General features: G+C 38.2%; 2 protein-coding genes across 3 annotated transcripts; one reads left to right on the top strand and one right to left on the bottom strand.

Annotated features, from left to right (window-relative positions):
* Positions 1 to 1,317: 1,317 nt before the first annotated feature.
* dynlt2b (dynein light chain Tctex-type 2B) lies at positions 1,318 to 13,412 on the bottom strand. Of its 2 annotated transcripts, none has more exons than XM_028445043.1 (5): positions 13,278 to 13,412; positions 10,904 to 11,037; positions 10,061 to 10,130; positions 2,010 to 2,073; positions 1,318 to 1,913 (listed from the first exon to the last, which is right to left on the bottom strand). In XM_028445043.1, the coding sequence occupies exons 1-5, from the start codon at positions 13,322 to 13,324 to the stop codon at positions 1,836 to 1,838; spliced, it is 393 nt and encodes a 130-aa protein (XP_028300844.1). In that variant the 5' UTR covers positions 13,325 to 13,412; the 3' UTR covers positions 1,318 to 1,835. The 2 variants fall into 2 exon arrangements, with proteins under 2 accessions (XP_028300844.1, XP_028300845.1); XM_028445044.1 differs by having other exon boundaries at positions 1,318 to 1,918.
* Positions 13,413 to 16,427: 3,015 nt separating this feature from the next.
* LOC114462298 (receptor-transporting protein 3-like) lies at positions 16,428 to 18,231 on the top strand. The gene is made up of 2 exons (XM_028445024.1): positions 16,428 to 16,666; positions 17,719 to 18,231. Exons 1-2 carry the CDS (start codon positions 16,500 to 16,502, stop codon positions 18,047 to 18,049), a joined length of 498 nt encoding a protein of 165 aa, XP_028300825.1. The 5' UTR covers positions 16,428 to 16,499; the 3' UTR covers positions 18,050 to 18,231.
* Positions 18,232 to 19,764: the final 1,533 nt, after the last annotated feature.

Consider the following 19,764-nt stretch of genomic DNA (forward strand, 5'->3'; position numbering starts at 1 on the left):
GCGTTTTTGAATTTCAATTTCCTATTATTATTGGCTTGCGGCAGATTTTGATATGCATTTCAGTCAAGATCACTGTAGCGAAATTATTTTATTTAGCATGCAGTTTAGATGTGGCGGTTAGGCTGTTCTGGGACCTCTCTACTCTTCCCCGCAGCTGCGTGGAAAGCCCAAAGCAAAGGGAGCTCTCACTCGCTCTTCCATGAGCTACATGAAGAGGCATAAACAGAGAGAGCGGTCAGCAGGACCACTCTCTCTGCTTATGCAAGCGTGCGGAAGTATGTGTGTTGCTGTCATTCAAATGTAGCCCTGAGACTAACTCTAACCAATGAGAAGCATGGAACATGATCAGCTGGATGCTTAACTGAATTAGGGGATAGAAGCTGCCAGATGTTGACAACTACTGTCAGACGATTGGTGTGGATTAGCTTGACTTCCATGCCTGAACTAAAGAAATGCTCAATTTTTGTCTCTGGAGTGAGTTATTACCATCTTAAGTACAAACACAACGTATAATATCAAACAGGACGAATACATTATACACTGCTGTGGTAAGTTGTTAACTGATGCTTAGAGACTTATCGGTATGATAATAACAATGGTAAATTAACTTGATTTATATAGCGCTTTATCCCTACACTGAAGTAGTCTCAAAGTGCTTTACAATATCAGCTCATTCACCCATTCACACTCACATTCACACACCAATGGACCTGAGCTGCCATGCAAGGCGCTAGCCGACAATTGGGAGCAATTGGGTTAAGCGTCTTGCCCATGGACACTTCAATACATAGACAGGTATAGACTGGGATAGAGCCCCCAACTTTTCGATCAGAAGATGACCCCTCTGACTCCTGAGTCATGGTCACCCCATAACAATACAAATAATGAAAATATAATAAAAAATGTCCGATTATAAGGAACATTTTAGAAGAAAAAACAATGGGAGTTTTACTTTAACCCCAAATCACTCCTTTTACTAGGTTTAATGTTTAATGTTAGCAGTGATTCCTTCTGATGTAACAAAGCAGGCACTCTATACGTGCAGCAGTGGTGACTGTGCTGCTGGTTTTTATACACTCATTCAACTGACATCAAAGCCCGTCACAGCTTTTTAAATTACAGCATGAATAAAATCCATCCCAAAGGAAATGAGCAGCAAACTCCTACACAACGACCCATTAACGCCCAAAAGTACTCGAGTGTGACTAAATTCCCTTGTACGATGATCAAAATGTGGAATATGGATTTCATTAACTTTTAAAGTATTTTTTTTCTTTCCTTTATTCAGTTGTCATTTGAAAATCAAGCCACTTCATCAACTGGTTAAATATACTTTAATGCTCATTTTATAAGGAAAAATATTGCTGCTATTTACAGTAATTACAAACATTTCAGAAGCAGTAAAAGATACTTCTCAATTTTAATTTTTGAGGTTAAAAAGTTAGATCAGTCTTGAAAACTTCTGTCGAGTGTTTAGTTAAAGGACACAGCTGAAAGTGGAGGCAGAAAAGGTATATTCCAATGTATTCATTTTCAGTGTTAACGTCACCTTTGCGTTGATCTCCGATTGTAAATAAGAAGATAACAGATTGCACAAAAGGACAAAATGCAGACAATGATAATTCAGAGGAAAAAATAAATGATCTTTAGATGTATAATGATCCCATTCTTCAACAACAAAACAACAAATGAGCTGCCTTAACTGCCACACCTCCTTTAAATTAGGGATTGCAGTTACAACACAATGTATTTTGTATCTGTGTGCAATAACAACATTTGGAAGTTTACTCTTTTTAAAAAGTGACACCCCCAAACCTCCAACGCTTTATCTGGATTCATCTTTCATCCCTTATACTGTATCTTCTGATCCTCAGTAGTAATAAATTCCAAAAACAGTCACCACACAGAACAAACTGTCCTGAGGAAGAAAACAATGATTACTTGACGACAATTATACTTTGGTCTTTACATTTATTTCCATTCCACTTGTGTCTGATTTGAATACTCACATTAAAAAAAACATCCTCTGCATAATTGTCTGTGTCGGCATCCCACAAACATCTGGACATCATTCTGGAAGGGAGAGAGAGAGAAACAAAGACCAGAGCTAATACTGTCATTCTGTCAGTATATCTGTAACTTATTAGGTATAAACTTATGTGTATGAGTACAAATTGTGTACCGTTATTGTACAAAATGTTAAAAAAAATATTTCTGCCTTGTGTTACGGCAGAATTTACGGTTGACCTCATTTAGTGACATGATTCATTGCTCTGGTTGAATGATGGAATCCAGGAGAAGCATTGATGATTTTATATAAAAAATGTTTATTCTAAACTAAGAAAAAAGGTACAAGATGGAACAAAATGAAACAAAATTAGCGTCCGTCCAGGCGGACGTCCGAAGGAAGTGCCGCGCCCCGCTCCAACAGTTTCAAAGCTTAAGCTTTTTATACAGATAAGAAAAGGTCCCAACAGTGAGAGACAAAAGGGAGGGAGTCAGATGCCCATAGTGGCAATGTTGGAGGATGATGAAGATGTTATGAGAAGGTTTGGCTCCAGTCTTTATCTGTCTTGATAAGTGTGTGCGTCAGTGTATGTCTGCATGTGAGCAGAGATTCTGGCCTTGGCAGAGACTGTGCTGCACTGAGAATAATACGATCTGTACTGTTTAATCATGATTCAGCTGTTCAAAAGTGTAAAGATTAATGGAGTCGTCATGTATTAAAACATGACAAATTGTACACATGAACATACATTTGAGGATATGATGATGAATATAAAAATGACCATAACATTCCCCACTTTTGGTCGCCTCAACGACCAAATCAAGAAACAAAATTATTATATTCCACCTTTGCTGTCTGTCAGGGTTAACCATTAGCATCGTTATTGTCATACATTGGATATATTCTTCTTTTGTGAGGCACAGATATATCAAGAAAAATGTGGAAATAAACCTTAAAAAAAACTTCATCATTATTATCAATGGCATGAATCATCAAAAATCATCCTTTATTACATCTAGATAAGCAAAAATCATCATTTGCATCAAGGACATCACTCGTCTTCATCGGCTGAGTTCAGTGGTAACTGGGGTAACCAATAGCATCATGAGTGAAGAACCTTGAGTATTTTCCTCAATCGTAGCAGAAGGGTTTATGACTGTATTCCTGCAGCTAGGTGTGAGGTTGTCCTCCCTCAACCTAGCTATGAGCATTTGGTGTGGCTTATAAACAAAGCTAGGCCCTTGTTCTAGAGCGTTTTCTTGTGTGTGTCTCAGTGGCCTTGTCGGTTCCCCCTTCATTGTTCGGTCAGCCTCCGTCTCAGCATCAGCTGGTCTCGGCAATCATCTTGGATCCATGTCGCCCGCTGTGCGACCTTCACTGCCGTGTGGGTCGTTCATTTCGGTCGGCGTTGTAGATGATTGGTTGTTGTCTGAGGAAGGGTAGTCTCCACACACCTGGCAACCTCTCTTGGGATCGGCTGGTACCTGAACAGAAGGGGGGAAAAAACACCAAAACAAAACTCTTGGGATTGGCTGGTACCTGAACACAGGCGCGATCCCACTACTGAGGCTTTAGCTTGTACCTGGTACCTGGACAGAAAAAAAAGGGGGGGGGGGAGGAAACACCAAAACAAAACTCACCCAAAACAAAACAGAACAGAACAGAATAGAGTAGAATAGAATAGAATAGAATAGAACAGAACAGAACAGAATAAAAGTTTTAGGGGTGTTAGGTTTAGTTAACTAACTAAATGAATAGTTAGTATGGCCAGAAAGGCAGAGACAGGTCAGAGGTCAGGATCTGAGAGCTTTTCAGATCCTAAAAGGTGCTGCTGCACAATCACACAATGGTTAGGTGTGGGTTAGTGAGCTTTTAGCCATGCTAGCTCTGTAGCCCATTCGCACGCGAGTGGGAAAATATGAGGCTGAAAGAAAAGCAGGAAGTATTAATTCGATTTTCTTTTCCTGGAGTAAGAAGAAGCATAGCTGGAGTTGCAGTGATTATCTGTGGTACGTCTACTTACCTGGTGAGAAGCAACAATTTGAGAACCACTGTTTACAAGGACATGCAAGTCGGACGGAGAAGGACATGCAAGTCAGACGGAGAAGTGTGGAGTGTGATTACATGTCTTCTCAAGATGAATACATACAATTGGGAGACATGGAGATGTGAGAAAGCTAACTGAGTTTAACCAAATAAATAAATAATGTTATTTATTTATTTAAATTGTTTGTTTATTTTCTTTGCTATCTCTTATTTGTGAAGGAGAAATCTTATTCTATCCTTTATTTATTCTGAATAATGTTAACACTCCACACCTAATTACATAGCCTAATTCTTTTATAGAGCTGAATTTGTCAGTTCATTTATTTCATTATTTTCCCTCATAATTATTATTTGAGATGTAATTTACTTAATTTTGAAGGTCAATTGGTGGCAAAAGCGTCTCCTATTCTGTGTCTGAACCAGAGTTTAGCAAGATTATTGGCCCTTTAAGGTTAGACAGAATTAAAGTTAAGTTGAGTCGAACAATCATATTGTCTTTTGCTCTCTGTATTTATCCCATTCGTAGGCGTGACGAGCCCCAGCACGGTTTGGAGAGCTTCCTTAAATGCTTGGAAGTTACTTAACTTTAAACTATCTCTTATTTCAATCAATTATCAAGAATTTCAGGAGGACCCTTTTTAAATCTCAGGCGACCCAGATTGGGCCACCAACCCAATGTTGAGAACACTTAATTTTTCCCTTAAAAGTGTCTAAACCCAGTGAAGGTGTTTTATGGTCTTGCACGCTAAGTGCTGTTGGAACAAGAAGAAAATGGTTGGAGGGTTTTGGGGTATATTATTTTCCTATGATAAAATATAAATCAAAAATCAGAGGGACGTTGGCCCCTCCCTTCCCTTTTTTACATAAGAATACATTTGGATTCTTAAAACCATATGATAAATATCATTGGAAAATCACTTATCTGATCATTTTGGATGTGTCTCCGTTTTCCTCTCTCTTGTGTCCGCCTGCCTTTGTGCCCTCCAACCTCCTCGACCTCCTTCTCCTCAGCCATAAAGGTCAAAGCCAGGGTCAACTGTACGCTCCTTTTGGAAATTTGAAGATCTGTCCCCACTTTTGCAGTTGGATTGGAAGTCGCTGAAGTCTCTGGAATAGATATTATGTTAGAACATCCACAATATGTCATATTGTCACGTGTCTATTTCAATCTATTTCCCCTTTGCTTCCCAGTTACAGTTATGGACAATACTTCCCTTTAATTCTCATCCTTCATCATAAGAAGCAGTGACCAGGCATGGCGGCGAAGAGGAAGGATCGGAGTCGAGAAGGCGGTGGCATTCTGTTAGGAAACACTCAGAAACAGAAAGAGAGGAAACCATTAAGACTTAACTGGATAATTTAAAATATCTCTTTTCTTTAGTTGGATCTGATTCGTCTCCTTACAGCGACCTGTATTTTGGAAAAAGCTACATAATAACAACAACTAAGACGAAGACGTAGACAAGTGCACACCACAACGAGTATACACATATAACAACAAAAACATGGACACTGAACATGAACAGTAAGGTCAGTCAAGGTCAAAGCCAGTCATTCCACTGAAAGTGGTATCATATATAAAAAACGTCGTTTGGTGTTTTTAAACACCCAGAAAAAACCTTTAAATCCTGGTAACTTTTTAGAAGGCCCAAGGCCTAAAACCATAATTTTTTAACAAGCAGCAGTGTTTTCTGAACACCCCACTACATAATTGGCAAAAACAGGGAGAAGATCTAGTGCATCAGAACCCAGGAGGAAAAGAAGGTGAAACAGAGGAACGTGTGTAGTCAAACAGCCATTCATCGGTCAATCACTCAATGACACGTCCACGGCACATTCGCACTCACAACACGGTTCTCTCAGGCATACGTAACGTGTCATCATTCAGTCATTCATACACCGCACACGTTCATGCCTCAATTTTCACGTCCATGCATTCACAAGGTTTTGCTGCATAGTGTCTAAGTAGAATATAGGTCTCATCTAACCCACCAGCGGCGATAGCCAGTCCACCTCGTCTCTCGGGGTCAATGAGCTCTTATTGCCCCCCCATGCTTGGCAACCTTTTAGTGTTAATTAATTGCTTTTTACTGGTATTGTCTGATTACTAAGAGGTACGCTCCTTTTTACTTCCGCCTTGGCGGAGTCTACACTTAGAGTATTGTCCCTTGCAGTACTGACAGTCTACTAGCTGCTGATCAGGCAGAAATCGCACGGCCATGCACAATAACCAAACTCAACCGCGGTACCAAACCGCGGGAAACTCTCAACAGCTGCAAATTCCAGAAACTTAAAACAAATATCTGAATTAGCCGGAGACCCTCTCAACCTGGCCTTATGAAAATATAAAGTAGGGAGAATTTCCAGGGAACCTACCAACTTCTGACTTTATGAAAAATATAAAGTTGGGAGGAGTATGGGGGAAGGGTAACCTCTCGACCTGTGTCTTTATTTAAAATATAAAGCTAGGGAGAATTTCCAACTCAACCACTCGTTACTCCGGAGATTAAAAAAACCCTCCGAATTAGCAGGAGAATTATAAACCAACGCAGACTGTCAGGACTTTCCTTTGGGCACTTCTTAAGATTGAACGGAGCACGCAACCTCTAATAACCCTCACTCTAAGGGAACGTAGAAATTTGTTCAGAACGGTATTCGGTTACCAAGCATGCATCAAATCAGGTGGACCGCTATCCCCCAAAGAGCGCTTTCCCTAGCAAGGTTTATCCTTTTTCTGCACATTAAACCAGGACTTCTTGTTTGAAAAGTAATTGCCTATGTACTCATAGCAACTATTGGGACATTTTTTTTTTTTTTTTTTTTTTTTCTCAGGAAAAATTTGGTACCCCCCCCTGCTGTCGAGTGGCTTTGGGCCGGCCAGACAGTCCGACGCGGTTAAGGGGGAGGCGCGCAAAATGAAAACAATGAATGTTGAACTAGGCTGTCTGTCGCAAGCAGCTTCAAAAAGGGTAAGGTACAGATTGTTTACGAGGGTATCGGTCAAAAAAATGTCAAAATTTAAACTTGTTGAGGCTGCAGTCCTCAATCTCTGTCTCAATTTTCCTGAAATTGAGTAAAAACAAAAGAGAAAAAGAAGAATCGTTCAGAAATAACAAAGGAGAAAAACGTGTGAGCTCAAAAAAAATCATGGCCAATAAAAATTAAAACTTCAGCTCCAAAAGCTGAGGCAACAGAGGGCTCTGTCTTCAGCGGATGTAACCATATCTTGCATTGTGGGGGGCCTCCCCTCAATCAAGAAAATAAATGAAAGAAAAGCAAACAAAAACAACCTTATCAGTAACACTATTTTCTTCCCCTTTGTTTGTTGTTTTCTCATAAAGGCCAAAGCAGTGTAAATAAATGAGCAACATAATGAATAAAAGCAAAGATAAATGATGGGCACACTTGATCTCATGTGGCAAACAGAAGGGTTCTGTGTGAAGTTCTCATAGTTATGAATGTGGGTGTGTGACTGTATGTCTGGTCTGTCTGCGTGTGAGAGAATAAATGAAAACAAAATAATCTAGTGCACAGTCAGAAGATAGAGGGGTTAGTATTGTGCGAAGGAGAAGCTAGTTGGCTATTTGCTAGTTGTCCCCCTCCATGCCAAAGTTCAAGGCTAAAGTGATTTAGCACTACCACCAAAGGCTGTGGTGGACTTCTTGTTGCTTGGTATCCTTGTGGCTTTTGAAACAGTGTCTTTTTGGTGAAGATTTCCAGCAGACGTGTGACCAGTCTGCAGTTGCTGCCCATCATTCAGGCAGTAGTCGTGGCGTTTAACTCGCAACTCATTGGTGGGGGGAGTGTCCACTCCGACGCCCACAGGTTCTCAGTCTTTGATGATGGGGCATTGGCATGCGGCCCATTCATAGACGATGAAGAGTTGACTTGGGACTGAGCGAGTTATTTCAGCATTGCTTTGCTGAATGGGAGTTGAGTCCTTGAGTCCTGAAAGGTCACACACCTTTGATTGTCCATTTCCTTCTGATGCTTGGTCCTTTGAATGATGTTGACATTCCATTAGCGTAAGAGTTGAAGGTGATTTCATTCTTTCATTGAAGATGTCGTTTCTTCAGGGGACAACCACAAAGCCAACAGAAACTAACAATTTAAATAATAAAAAATGATAATGATGGTAACAGTAATATTAAAATAAAATAAAATGAAATACTGTATTCATCTGTGTGTGTGTGTTTGAGTGTGTGTTGCCCATCAAACATGAAATCAAAATAAAATTTAAAATTAAAATAAAAATAGTGTCTGTGTGTAATGGCACTATTCTGTCACAAGTGTGTAGTGCACTAAACTGGCCAGTGAGGGGCGCCACCTCTCTCTCTTGGGATGGGTGTGGCTGTGCGTGTGCGTGCGCCCGTGCGCGTGCCTGTGCGTGCGCTGTGCGTGCGCGTGTTTGTGTGTGTGCTCTCTCTCTCTCCCTTTCTCTCTCTGTACGTGTGTGTGTGTGTGTGTGTGTGTGTGTGTGTGTGTGTGTGTGTGTGTGTGTGTGTGTGTGTGTGTGTGTGTGTGTGTGTGTGTGTGTGGTCACACGTCCAAAAAAAAGAAAAACACAGCAGCGACGTGTGTGTGTTTGGCTCTCTGTCTTTCTCTCCCTTTCTCAAAAGCTGACACTCGTCCAAATGAAAGCATTAAAGCCAAGCCAAAGGGAGAAATCTGATTCCACGTTTAAACAAAATAAAAACAAAGATAAAAAAAAAAAAAGTAAAACTCACTGAAGCATGATCTGAGTTCACATCATACCAAGATTGTATATGCGTATGCATATATTATTTGTTTATTGGGTTGTTCATCTGTTTGATTCACAGAAACACAATTTAGGTTAGATTCGGGGTTTTAATCTTTCGGTACAGAGGTGAACTCAGATCATGGCACCGCTGGGATGTTTTGGAAACCTTGTTGCCCGTCTATCTATGGTCAGGACCTCACAGGCTGTGGGTGTCCGAACAAAACCAAAGTAAATAATGACCAGCCGTATTTTATGCCTAAACAAAATATCCGAGCCCGAAGAAAACCAGAGAGAACCTACAGCATTAAAAAGCAACCATTTGAGCCCTTCTCATGGCTATTCACTGCGTCAAAACACAGAACAGCTGAGGATCAAAATCAAAGCTCAAAGCTGAAAATCAATACAATGCTTGACTGGTTCCAAAAAAAATCAACACAGAGCAAATATATATGTAAATGAAAATTTATACATATATGTTTATAAAGGCAGCTTTACCTTAGTCCGAATTGGTGTTTGAGGTTCAACCGATGGTTCGTGCTCCAGTCTCTGTCCGAGGGCGGACCACCGCGGGCCAGCCCCGGGGCTTCAAATGTGTCGACCCAGTGCTGGTCCACGATCGACGCCCCACAGAGCAGAAGATGGATTCAGTTCGTCGACGCCAATTGTTACGGCAGAATTTACGGTTGACCTCATTTAGTGACATGATTCATTGCTCTGGTTGAATGATGGAATCCAGGAGAAGCATTGATGATTTTATATAAAAAATGTTTATTCTAAACTAAGAAAAAAGGTACAAGATGGAACAAAATGAAACAAAATTAGCGTCCGTCCAGGCGGACGTCCGAAGGAAGTGCCGCGCCCCGCTCCAACAGTTTCAAAGCTTAAGCTTTTTATACAGATAAGAAAAGGTCCCAACAGTGAGAGACAAAAGGGAGGGAGTCAGATGCCCATAGTGGCAATGTTGGAGGATGATGAAGATGTTATGAGAAGGTTTGGCTCCAGTCTTTATCTGTCTTGATAAGTGTGTGCGTCAGTGTATGTCTGCATGTGAGCAGAGATTCTGGCCTTGCCAGAGACTGTGCTGCACTGAGAATAATACGATCTGTACTGTTTAATCATGATTCAGCTGTTCAAAAGTGTAAAGATTAATGGAGTCGTCATGTATTAAAACATGACAAATTGTACACATGAACATACATTTGAGGATATGATGATGAATATAAAAATGACCATAACACTTGTTTTTCTATCAAATGATCACTCACTTTACTCCTTGGCCTCTTTGTTCTCCAATAACCACCTGCACAACAAGCTTATATCGATCAAATCCTGCACCTGTGAAAAGAGATGGATTTGTGTGAGCTTAAAAATGAAACGTTTACTCTAATGCAGTGGTTCTCAAACGTTTTGGGCTCAAGTACAACGTTTGTCCGACTAGAACATTTTGCTAATAATTCTGTGGAAAAATAACTTTAGACTTTAGAGCATAATGCTGGAATTAATGAGTGATAACACATTTTAAAGAATCTCATTTAGTAATTAAGTGGAATGAAACAATACTTAGTGCCTCCTGAATAGATTTATTTCTATCGTTTTTATCATTTACGGTCATCTCCCACCTGGTGTTGGACCAAGACTGACTCTTTTATTTTCAGTTCATGTTCTTATCAAGATCATTTCTATCATCAATTCTGTGTGTTTTTGGTGTCATTTTATGTAGTTTGTTGTTGTCTGTCTGTTATTTTTATTATCAGTATATTTTTCTCTTATTTTGTGTGTTTTTGTTGTCATTTTGTGAGTTGCTTGTAATATTTAGTATGATTATCATTTTTAGCTAAAAATAAACATTATAAAACCCCATATTTGTAATGCTTTCATTTGTTAATTTCCCGCTCTCTTTCTCAAGTACCCCCTGTAGTGCCATCACGTACTCTCATTTGAGAAACACTGCTCTAATGTACTGAATTTACTGCTTAATGACATTAATCCTCATTAATTTACAAAAGAGGAACCAAAAAGATGTGATTTCCTAGTGAGACAAACACTTTTGAAATCATTTCTTTCTACTGTAAATGGTATATTAAACACACTGGCTGTGGATCACTCACACTTGACTTTGTCCCTGACGCAGTCTGCCAGGGAACGGGACTGCTCAGACACTTCCTTAGGGTCGTATTTTGCCGCTGAAAGTCGTTCCCGCACAATTTCTCGGATGCACTCCCTCACAACAGCAGGCTTAAACCTAGAGGAAAAACAATTGAAAAATACATTAAACACAGTATACATACAACAGGTATGATAATATCCAAACACTGGATGATGAAATAAAAACAAATGGAATTAGGTGTTACTTTTGCAATAGAAGAAAGTGTCTGAAGGTACGTTTCTGGAGCTTTTCTACATAAGCGCAATGTGCCTCTGGATAGTCGAGTGATCTAAGGTGCTGCACTCACTGCTAAAGTGGGTTTTGCATATTTAACACACAAATTCCACCTTTAAATACATTTCCGACAAAAATAAACATTTTAGGGTTAGGGTTAGAGTAAGGTTTAGGGATAGGGTTAAGGATAGAGTCACAGTTAGGTTTAGGGTTAGGGCTAAAATAAAAGGGTTAGCGGGGTAGCTAAAAATAAATATGAGTTAAAATACAAATGACAGAACTTTAAGTCACATCGTGCACCTATCACGTGATCCAAACTGGCCAATGAGGGGCGCTGCGTATTAGGGATGTAACGATTCACTCAACTCCCGATACGATTCGATTCACGATACGATTTTCTCCTGATTTATTTTACAAAATGGGACTGTAGACAAATGATGACTGGGAAAAAATACTGTACTATTTTCCTTTTATGTTTCATTGTCAAAAGAATCCCTTGATAAACTATTCAAAACAATGCAATTTAACTAAAAATAAATCTTGAATGAAATAAATAAAGGAATAATAAAAATGAAGAAGAAGCCTATTCATTTAAATTCTGGTTCTATAATAAACAATGCAAAACTACATAATAGTTCCTTTTCTTTTCAAAAGTGCAACTGAAAATGTATTTTGTGCCTTCACAATTGGACTTTAAAAAAAAAAAAAAAACAGTCTGCACTGTATTTACGTCAGATATTTGTTTGAACCAGCAGAGGGCGCTGGTAACCCAGTGGTCGGTTGGCATGCAGATATTAATGCAGTGAAGAAGAGATGCTATGCTAGCAGACAGAGCTAATAGAGAAACGTGACTTTTACAGATATTCACGTAATATTACAGATATTCTTTTGGTGCTAAAGGGGTAAAGAATAATTTATGAACATGTTTAAGACTAGAAGACGGCCAGAAAGAAAGTAGCAGCAGATTCCGCCCACCGCCTACACTTTTGGATGAGGATAAATATATAGCGCCCGCTGCTGTTTAAAAAAAGTACTGCGATTACAGTTTCAGAGCATCGATGTGTACCGTGATCCCTATGAATCGATTTTTAACCGCCTTACGATTAATCGTTACATCCCTACTGCGTATCCATAGAGTGGAAATCTACGGATACGTTTAACGTACCCTTATCCACGGCCTTAATAGAAACCTTCTGAAACCTCATCCCTTTAAATAAAAATCGGTAAAGCTTGTTAATTCCTCTATTCTAATTGGGCTTTGAAACACATAATGGGTGATTAGTTACTGATTCATTGTTGTAGTTGCCAAAATATAATCAGTTAATTCCAAAGCTAATCTAATATTTAGATTTTTACGTTTATTCCCTTTACATTATTAGATCTACTGGATGATACGTACATGGTGTTATAGCTTATCAGAGTGCATAGTAATGGGATCCATAGTTTATGAAATCTCCTCAATCATTTCTAATTAAACTACAATGTGTAATGGCAGTAATAAGAATAGATTGGAGCCAACATCAATCCCATTGCTACCCTAACATTGTTTAAAGCCGTATACAGTAATAAAGCTCGGTTAGGGTTGGAGATCAGGTCAGAAAGTGTGCGTTTTGGGTCAACTTGTATCCATTTTATCTTATGGCAAACTTCCGTTTCCGTTATCGTTACGCCTTTAAAAACGTCAGATTCTCGCCAATATCAGTCAAACATGCTTAAACTCAAAGCAAACAGGATTTTTGTTTGTTATTTGCTACTTCACAGCACGAGAAAGACGTTGTCCAGTTCTACTTCCTGGTTTCAGACGCCACGTTAAAAAAATAAATAAATAAAATAAAAAAGATACAGTGACAGATAATTTTATTCATCAAACTGTTATGTATATAATTAAACATTAGGTGACTAAAGTGCAGCATTCTGCTTTTTTCTTTATCACCTTCTGTTACTCGTAGCAACGAACGACCCCATTCAATGTAGTCACCAGTTAAACTGGATACCATTTGAACCAAAACAGTGGTGCGCTAATGAGCTGGTTTTTAGGCTAATATGAACTATTTGTTGACGAAACGAGATAGTAATAGAAGTGTAATGAAGTATGGACTTACTTGTGTCGGTGGTTAGGCCGAATTATATATGCATCGGATGTATCCATTTGTTATGCGGGAAAGTGTTTGCTGAGGAAATAAAGCTAATAGTTGCTAACAGGCTTATTCGGAGTCATATGCGTTGCTATAACGACACCTGGAAGTGGTTTCCGGTTTCAAAATAAGAGCATGAAACAAAAATGTTTTAGACTATAACTTTTAAATACAGTTATAGTTATTTATATTTTAAATTATTAATTTATCAATGCTAAGAATGTTTTTACTACTTATAACCAAAAGCTTATTGATTTCAAATGTTTTAAGGCATAAATAATACATATTTTTGAATAATTCCCTCACTCTACCCTAATGTATGGTGTGCCAACATTAATTGTTAACATTTCATGCCATACATATCATTTAATTTACTCCCTGAACTGCATGTTATAGCAAAAATGAGGGGGGTTCCCCAAAGTGGAGTACGCAAATTGTCATTAAGGGTACAAGAATAGAAATTAGCGTGACAACATTGGAAACTCGAATGTAAATCGACCAGCCGTCAGGAGCCTCCATGCATTGCCACAAATGACACATGCAGAGCAGCCTTGCTTCATGCAGCCTCAGACAGAGAAACAATCTCCTCAAAAATATTAAATTCAACAAAACATTGCAGAGTTCTGTTCATCCTCGCACCCCCATCCTTCTCATTGTAGTGAGTTATATTTTACAGCTTCAAGGTGATGAATATATTGTATTACTGCTATATGTTCAATCAACTAATGTTTGGTGGATTTCTATTTCCAAAACAAAAATATTGGTTTATAACTCACATAGGCTAATTAATTAATTAAAACAAGTGATAATTCTGAATAATATATCTTGTGTGCTTACAGATTTATATTATTATTTATTCTATATTATTCCTCAACAGGACAGGTAAAATTCAGGGACAAATATCACTGTAGGGCTACAATATAAATGACATCACATTATGTTGTAAGGAATAGACCACTGTTGTAGATCATGCTGCCACAGCAGGCCACATTAAAACTAGAATGTGTCTATTGGTAAGGTTGCTGTACGGACAACCCCTGGTGCTATTGGTACGGTTACCGAAGTACTAGTACGGAGCGTCTTAGGGTGAGGTTGTAACCCAATATCGCAACAATTTTTAGGGTTAGGTTTAGTCATAGTCACATGACCTAAACTGGCCAATGAGGGGTGCTGCGTACGGACAGAATGACGGTATACGGATACGGCAGCCGTACGGATAGCCACTGCTTTAAAACTACGTCTCAAGTCTCAAATTGCGAGACCAAGAGCATTTTCCGAGTGCCTTAGCGGTCACAAAATTGGCGGGTGCTTAAAGTCTCTCATAGGCTTCCTGGTAACAAGTCTGATCAAATGCAGTCAAGTGAAGATGTAGGCACAAAAGTGGAAGTGACTATTTTCCCAAATTAAAATAGCAGTACACACAAACAAATTAAATAAAATATATATTTTTTTTATTTTCTTTGTGGCCTGGTAGCAAATGATCCATGAATCAGTACCGGTCCGTAGCCCGTTGGTTGGGAACCTCTGCATTCAACTGTCTGTTTTTGCTTCTTATGACACCCCCAAGCCACCCAGGTGCTGCTCATCCAATAACCAGCCCAAGGAAAGCTTTGATTAAAACCTCATCATGTAGGAGCTCTTATGGTGATCAGACTTCCTGTAAACCCTGTGAACCACATCAGTGGTAAAAACATCATTACATAATATACAATATTCACTACTTTCTAAAATAATTTACTGCTGTTGTGGAACAATGTAATGCTGCAGGCTTTATTTATGTTACTTGCTTTAGATTTTAAATTTGCTGTTTTAATGATTTTTAAATGTTTTGGGGTTTTTTTGAACTTCAGCCTTGTATCATCGTTTAAATGTCTTACACAAATCCCTTTGAATGCCTTGCTGCTGAAATATGCTACATAATGTTACCCTGCTTTCGCTGAAATTTCAACTGAGAATTGTAGAATTCCGAATTGCCTGAAACGCAGCTTCAGTGTCGCAGTAAAAGTACTGAAACAGAGACGAAGGGAAACATGTTTTTGTTTCTGTTTTGTCTCATCCTGTTGCCATACTGGTCACGCCTGTTACTGGTATGATTGTGACAAACATATTGGGCGTGTCGACATTGGAGGCAATGAAAACAAGGTCACGAGAGGTATGTTGTTCAACTCAAAGTGAAAAAAACAACTATGAACTACACATTGACATTGAGGTCTCACTGGATTGATTTTATCATTCACTGCTGGTCTGACCGAGATGCAAAAGATCATTGTGTTGCTGAATCATCATTTTTAAACCGTTTTGTATCCATCGTTATTGTTTTATCTTATTGTTATATGTGCTCCATAGTCTTGAACAGTCAAAAACTAAAGAATAAAAAAGAAAAGAATTGTTTGCACTGAATTATTCATAGTGGTAAAATAATAAACACCTGAGATCAATGAAATGATACTAAGTAGTACTGTTCCCAATTTACTAATATTGCATATGATTTGATAAATGTTAGGAATTATTGTGTTCACTGTTTTTTGGGTGTGTAGTGAGAAACAAAAGCACAAACAGCTCCAACCAGTTTATGTTTTTGTTTATAATGTAGTGACACATCTTGCTCTATTTTTAAGATTAAATCTTCAATGATGTTAATCGGGCCAAAAAAAAAAAAAAATGATATTTTAAACACAAATGTTTCTTTTTTCATAGTATGGTAACGTTTTTTTCTTTTTCTTTTGAGACTTTAAAATACAAATCACGCTGCTTTAAAATACATTGTATGACAAATTTAGCAAAACTGTAATATTATTTTCAAAAATAATAATTTTTACTTAGAAGTTTACTGGAACAAATGCAGTTTCTTCTTTTCTCTAATTAAATTCTATTAATTTTTTCCTTTTGTCCTCCAATTAAAATAATCAGTTTTTCCATTAAATTTCAAGTCATTTGCTTCTAAATATGTAGCTCATAGTGCTGTGGCCTTGTAGCTACACATTTATGCCATTTACTCAAGTTTTTATATATTTTCTAAGTTTTGTGAAGCCGATCCTGGATGTGTTCTTACTATGAAATGAAACTTTGCTTTAGGTTTCGTTTTCTAATCTCTGTGACTATGACATCATTCCCACTGTAGCTGACTGTAGATCAGCAGTAAGGCTTGTGAATCTTCAGTTGCTGCTTTTCTCTTCAAGCATCAACAGGATGGCAATGGCATACCAGCTTGACCTGGACAGATGGACAAGGATCTTCCAGGATGAAGCTCAAGATATCAGAGCACGAGACATATGGAATCTGGAGTTTGATTTAAACATTGACCCTCACAATCCCAGTCAGGGTTGGAAGAAGTACATCAGGAACACATCTGCCAGGTTAGCAATCTCAACAATAGTTGACTATGCAAAGTCATCCACAGACTCTGTTATTCTAAAGTATCAAATTGAATAACGTTTCATTTGAATGTAAGATTTTGGATCGTGACCCTATTTTGATATCAATATCAAAGCCCTTTTTTTTTTTTACTAGAATTAGTTTTTGATCATGTTTGAGCGCAGATATTTATTTTTTTACTGCCTTTTAGTATTAATATTGCATTCACTGTTGTTTTAATTGGAAAAAATATATATTAAAAACATTAAAAAAAAAATAAATCTTAAATTTCAGACGAAACTCAGGTCGACCCCAAATGGGGTCCCTACCCCAAGGTTGAAAAAAATTGATTTAGTGGCTGCAGTTTGCGGACGGTTCGATTTCTTCAAAAGCCAGATGGCCTGAAGGGGAAAAACTGTTAGTGATTCTTGTGGTTCTAGATTTGATGCTCCGGTGGTGCCTCCCAGTGGGAAGAAAATGGTGAATGTTGGGGGTGTGCACTGTGCAGTGTCCCTTATGATAATTTGGGCCCTCCTCATGACACGCAGGTTTTAAATGTCCTGTAGAGACTAGATGGCGAGACTGCTCCACTATTGTTCTGGGCAGCTTTTAGGACACGCTTACATGCCACACTGTGATGGATCTGGTGACAATTCTCTCTGGTACTATAGCTCAGTAGATTTTACTGAAGATCTTGGAGCGCATTCCAAAATTTCCTGAGTTTCTTTAGAAAGTAAACTCTGGTATGGGCTTTATTTGATGAGTTGGGTTGAGTTTATTGACCAGGTCAGATCTTCACTTAAGTGGGTGTGAGCCTACACCACCTCTGAGAAGCCTGTTGGTATCTGTGACTAAAGAGTTTACATGAACTATTAATTATCTGTCTAGGAGGTATACTTTGAATAAATAAGGCAATTTAGATGAGTTTTTGAATTTCTTTCATTAAAATCTAAATGTGCTTGTACCCTATATTAAAAGAAAGGAGTGGTCCTCTTGATTGTAGTCATCCATAGTTGCTGCAGTTTGAAGAATCTGAACCTTCTGTCCTCTGTAGCTTTCATTGCACTGGATGTAAACGATGGTGGCCGTCCAACCAGGTGAAGGTGCTTTTCCACATGCGCTTGGCAAAAAGCGGCATCGTCAAAGTGAGGCCTTTCTGTCAAAATTGCAAGAGGTGCACAAACGCCCCGATGTTGCTTCCTGAAATTAGCGACGAAAACATTACGAACCTCATGAGAAACCTGGTCAAGAAGATCAAAATAAAATGCTACAATGAACCACAGACTGATGAAAACCCTGGAGGTAAAACATTTGCAGTCAAAAGCCCCCATGAGCCCACACATTGTGAGGGCTGTATCCGTGGCATCTGCTCCGAAAAAGAATGAGCTTTGTGTTGTAAACTCACCCTTTATTCTGTATTTCATGGTTTGAGTTTAAACACATTGATTTTAACCAGGATTTTGCATGATGAAGCATGGAATTATCCTGATAATTTATTTCAGTCTAACGTGAGAAGACTTGTATTTGGTTCTATGTACGGTAAATAAAATTAACCAGCTTCTCTTAACTTCTGTATGTGTGTGCATTCCTCTGACTGATAATTGACTGTCAATACATCACCCTCACAGATATTCATAACACTTCAGAAACATCTGATTAACAAGATACCATGTGGCATAGAGCAGTGATGTTTCTAGGTACGCGTCCCTGACGCATGAAATACTGAAAGGACGCATTAAATCCACTATCCATGCGTCCCAGAGACGCACCTATTTTTTCTCATGAAAAACGACACATTGTGAACAACAACTTATGTTTAAAATTACAGTAACTAGCAAAAAAAAAAAAAAACCTAGGCGTCAGCGGACCCCTTTTACGCATTAACTCAGCGCAGACATGATCACCTTGAGTACATTCTAGTTTAGCTGCTACAACAACAACTAGCCAGTTAACTAGCTACTTACAATACACCACAAACATATCTGCATCATTTTATTTTTCTTAACAGACTTTGCACTGTTAGTTAAATTTTTGTGCCATAAGTTTCATAGTGACTGACTCAGTTCACTTGATTTAGTTGATGTTCAGACAAGAAGATTTTGGTCTTATTTTGATGACAATTTATTTTTTGACTCTGTCATGATGATGGAATTTGTGTTAAAATCAGCACTTTTATTGATAATTTATTTTTGTTCTCCAGACACCATTGTGTTTTCATTTGAACTTTAGTCATTTATTTTGGAGCTCTTTTATGTTGGTACAAAAGTGCAATTTAACCTGCCACTGTGACAGAATATACTTTTCAGATTTGGAATTCTATTTGTTTAATTTCAAATACATTTTGGACATACATGACATACATATATCTGCTAATTATAGACATATCATACCACCATTAAGAGAGTTTAACACTACAATTTAAGAGATAGAACAATATAAAAAATAAAAAGAAATAATTTTTTTTTTTTTTTGGGGTCCCATTGAATTTCCAAGGGACCCACTCAAATCACCACCTGTGGGTCCCAGGTAATCACTACATTGAAAACCCATCAACATCACTGGCATAGAGGCATTATTATCAGTTTGCATGAAAATATCATTTTTGTCTCAGAGACTCGTTTTTAATCAGGTAAAAAAAAAAAAAAAGTTTGGAACTAAGAAGAAATAAATGTCTTTCCATCTCCAAAGGCTATCTCAGTTTTCAAGACACTTCATTAGCATTGTTGTCTGCAACTTTATTTCTCTAGCAAAACAGTCACTATAAAACATTTATTACTATCATTACCGAGTGGCATTTATTGCTGTAATTTTTCCAAGATAAAAACTTGTATTTTCACCTATGGTTTTTGTTTTAATGTCTATTTATCTTCTGGTTTAGGAAAGCAGATCTAACAGACAGTGCTTTGGGTGTGTTCACTCTTTGATGATGTTTTTTTTTTATTTCATTTTTAAAGCAGTGGTTTTTCCTGAGGGCAAAGAGGTCGGCCACACACACAAATAGTACGTCAGCATGCTAATGCAGCGGTCAAAGGTAGGCAGCACCTACTGATAGAGGCATGTACTGAATAATCCAACATATAGTCCATAAAATACTATTTTA

This window comes from Gouania willdenowi, chromosome 4, assembly GCF_900634775.1.
Source record: "Gouania willdenowi chromosome 4, fGouWil2.1, whole genome shotgun sequence".
Classification (NCBI taxonomy): Eukaryota; Metazoa; Chordata; class Actinopteri; order Blenniiformes; family Gobiesocidae; genus Gouania; species Gouania willdenowi.

Bases quoted from the DNA above. Each gene is read 5' to 3' on its own strand.
- dynlt2b (XM_028445043.1), bottom strand. From the start codon at position 13,324: ATGGATACATCCGATGCATATATAATTCGGCCTAACCACCGACACAA. The intron at 10,131-10,903 runs GTGAGTGATCCA...CTCTTTTCACAG, and splicing joins CGTCAGGGACAAAGTCAAGT to GTGCAGGATTTGATCGATAT. The intron at 1,914-2,009 runs GTGAGTATTCAA...TCCTCAGGACAG, and splicing joins CAGAGGATGTTTTTTTTAAT to TTTGTTCTGTGTGGTGACTG.
- LOC114462298 (XM_028445024.1), top strand. From the start codon at position 16,500: ATGGCAATGGCATACCAGCTTGACCTGGACAGATGGACAAGGATCTTC. The intron at 16,667-17,718 runs GTTAGCAATCTC...TGTCCTCTGTAG, and splicing joins ATCAGGAACACATCTGCCAG to CTTTCATTGCACTGGATGTA.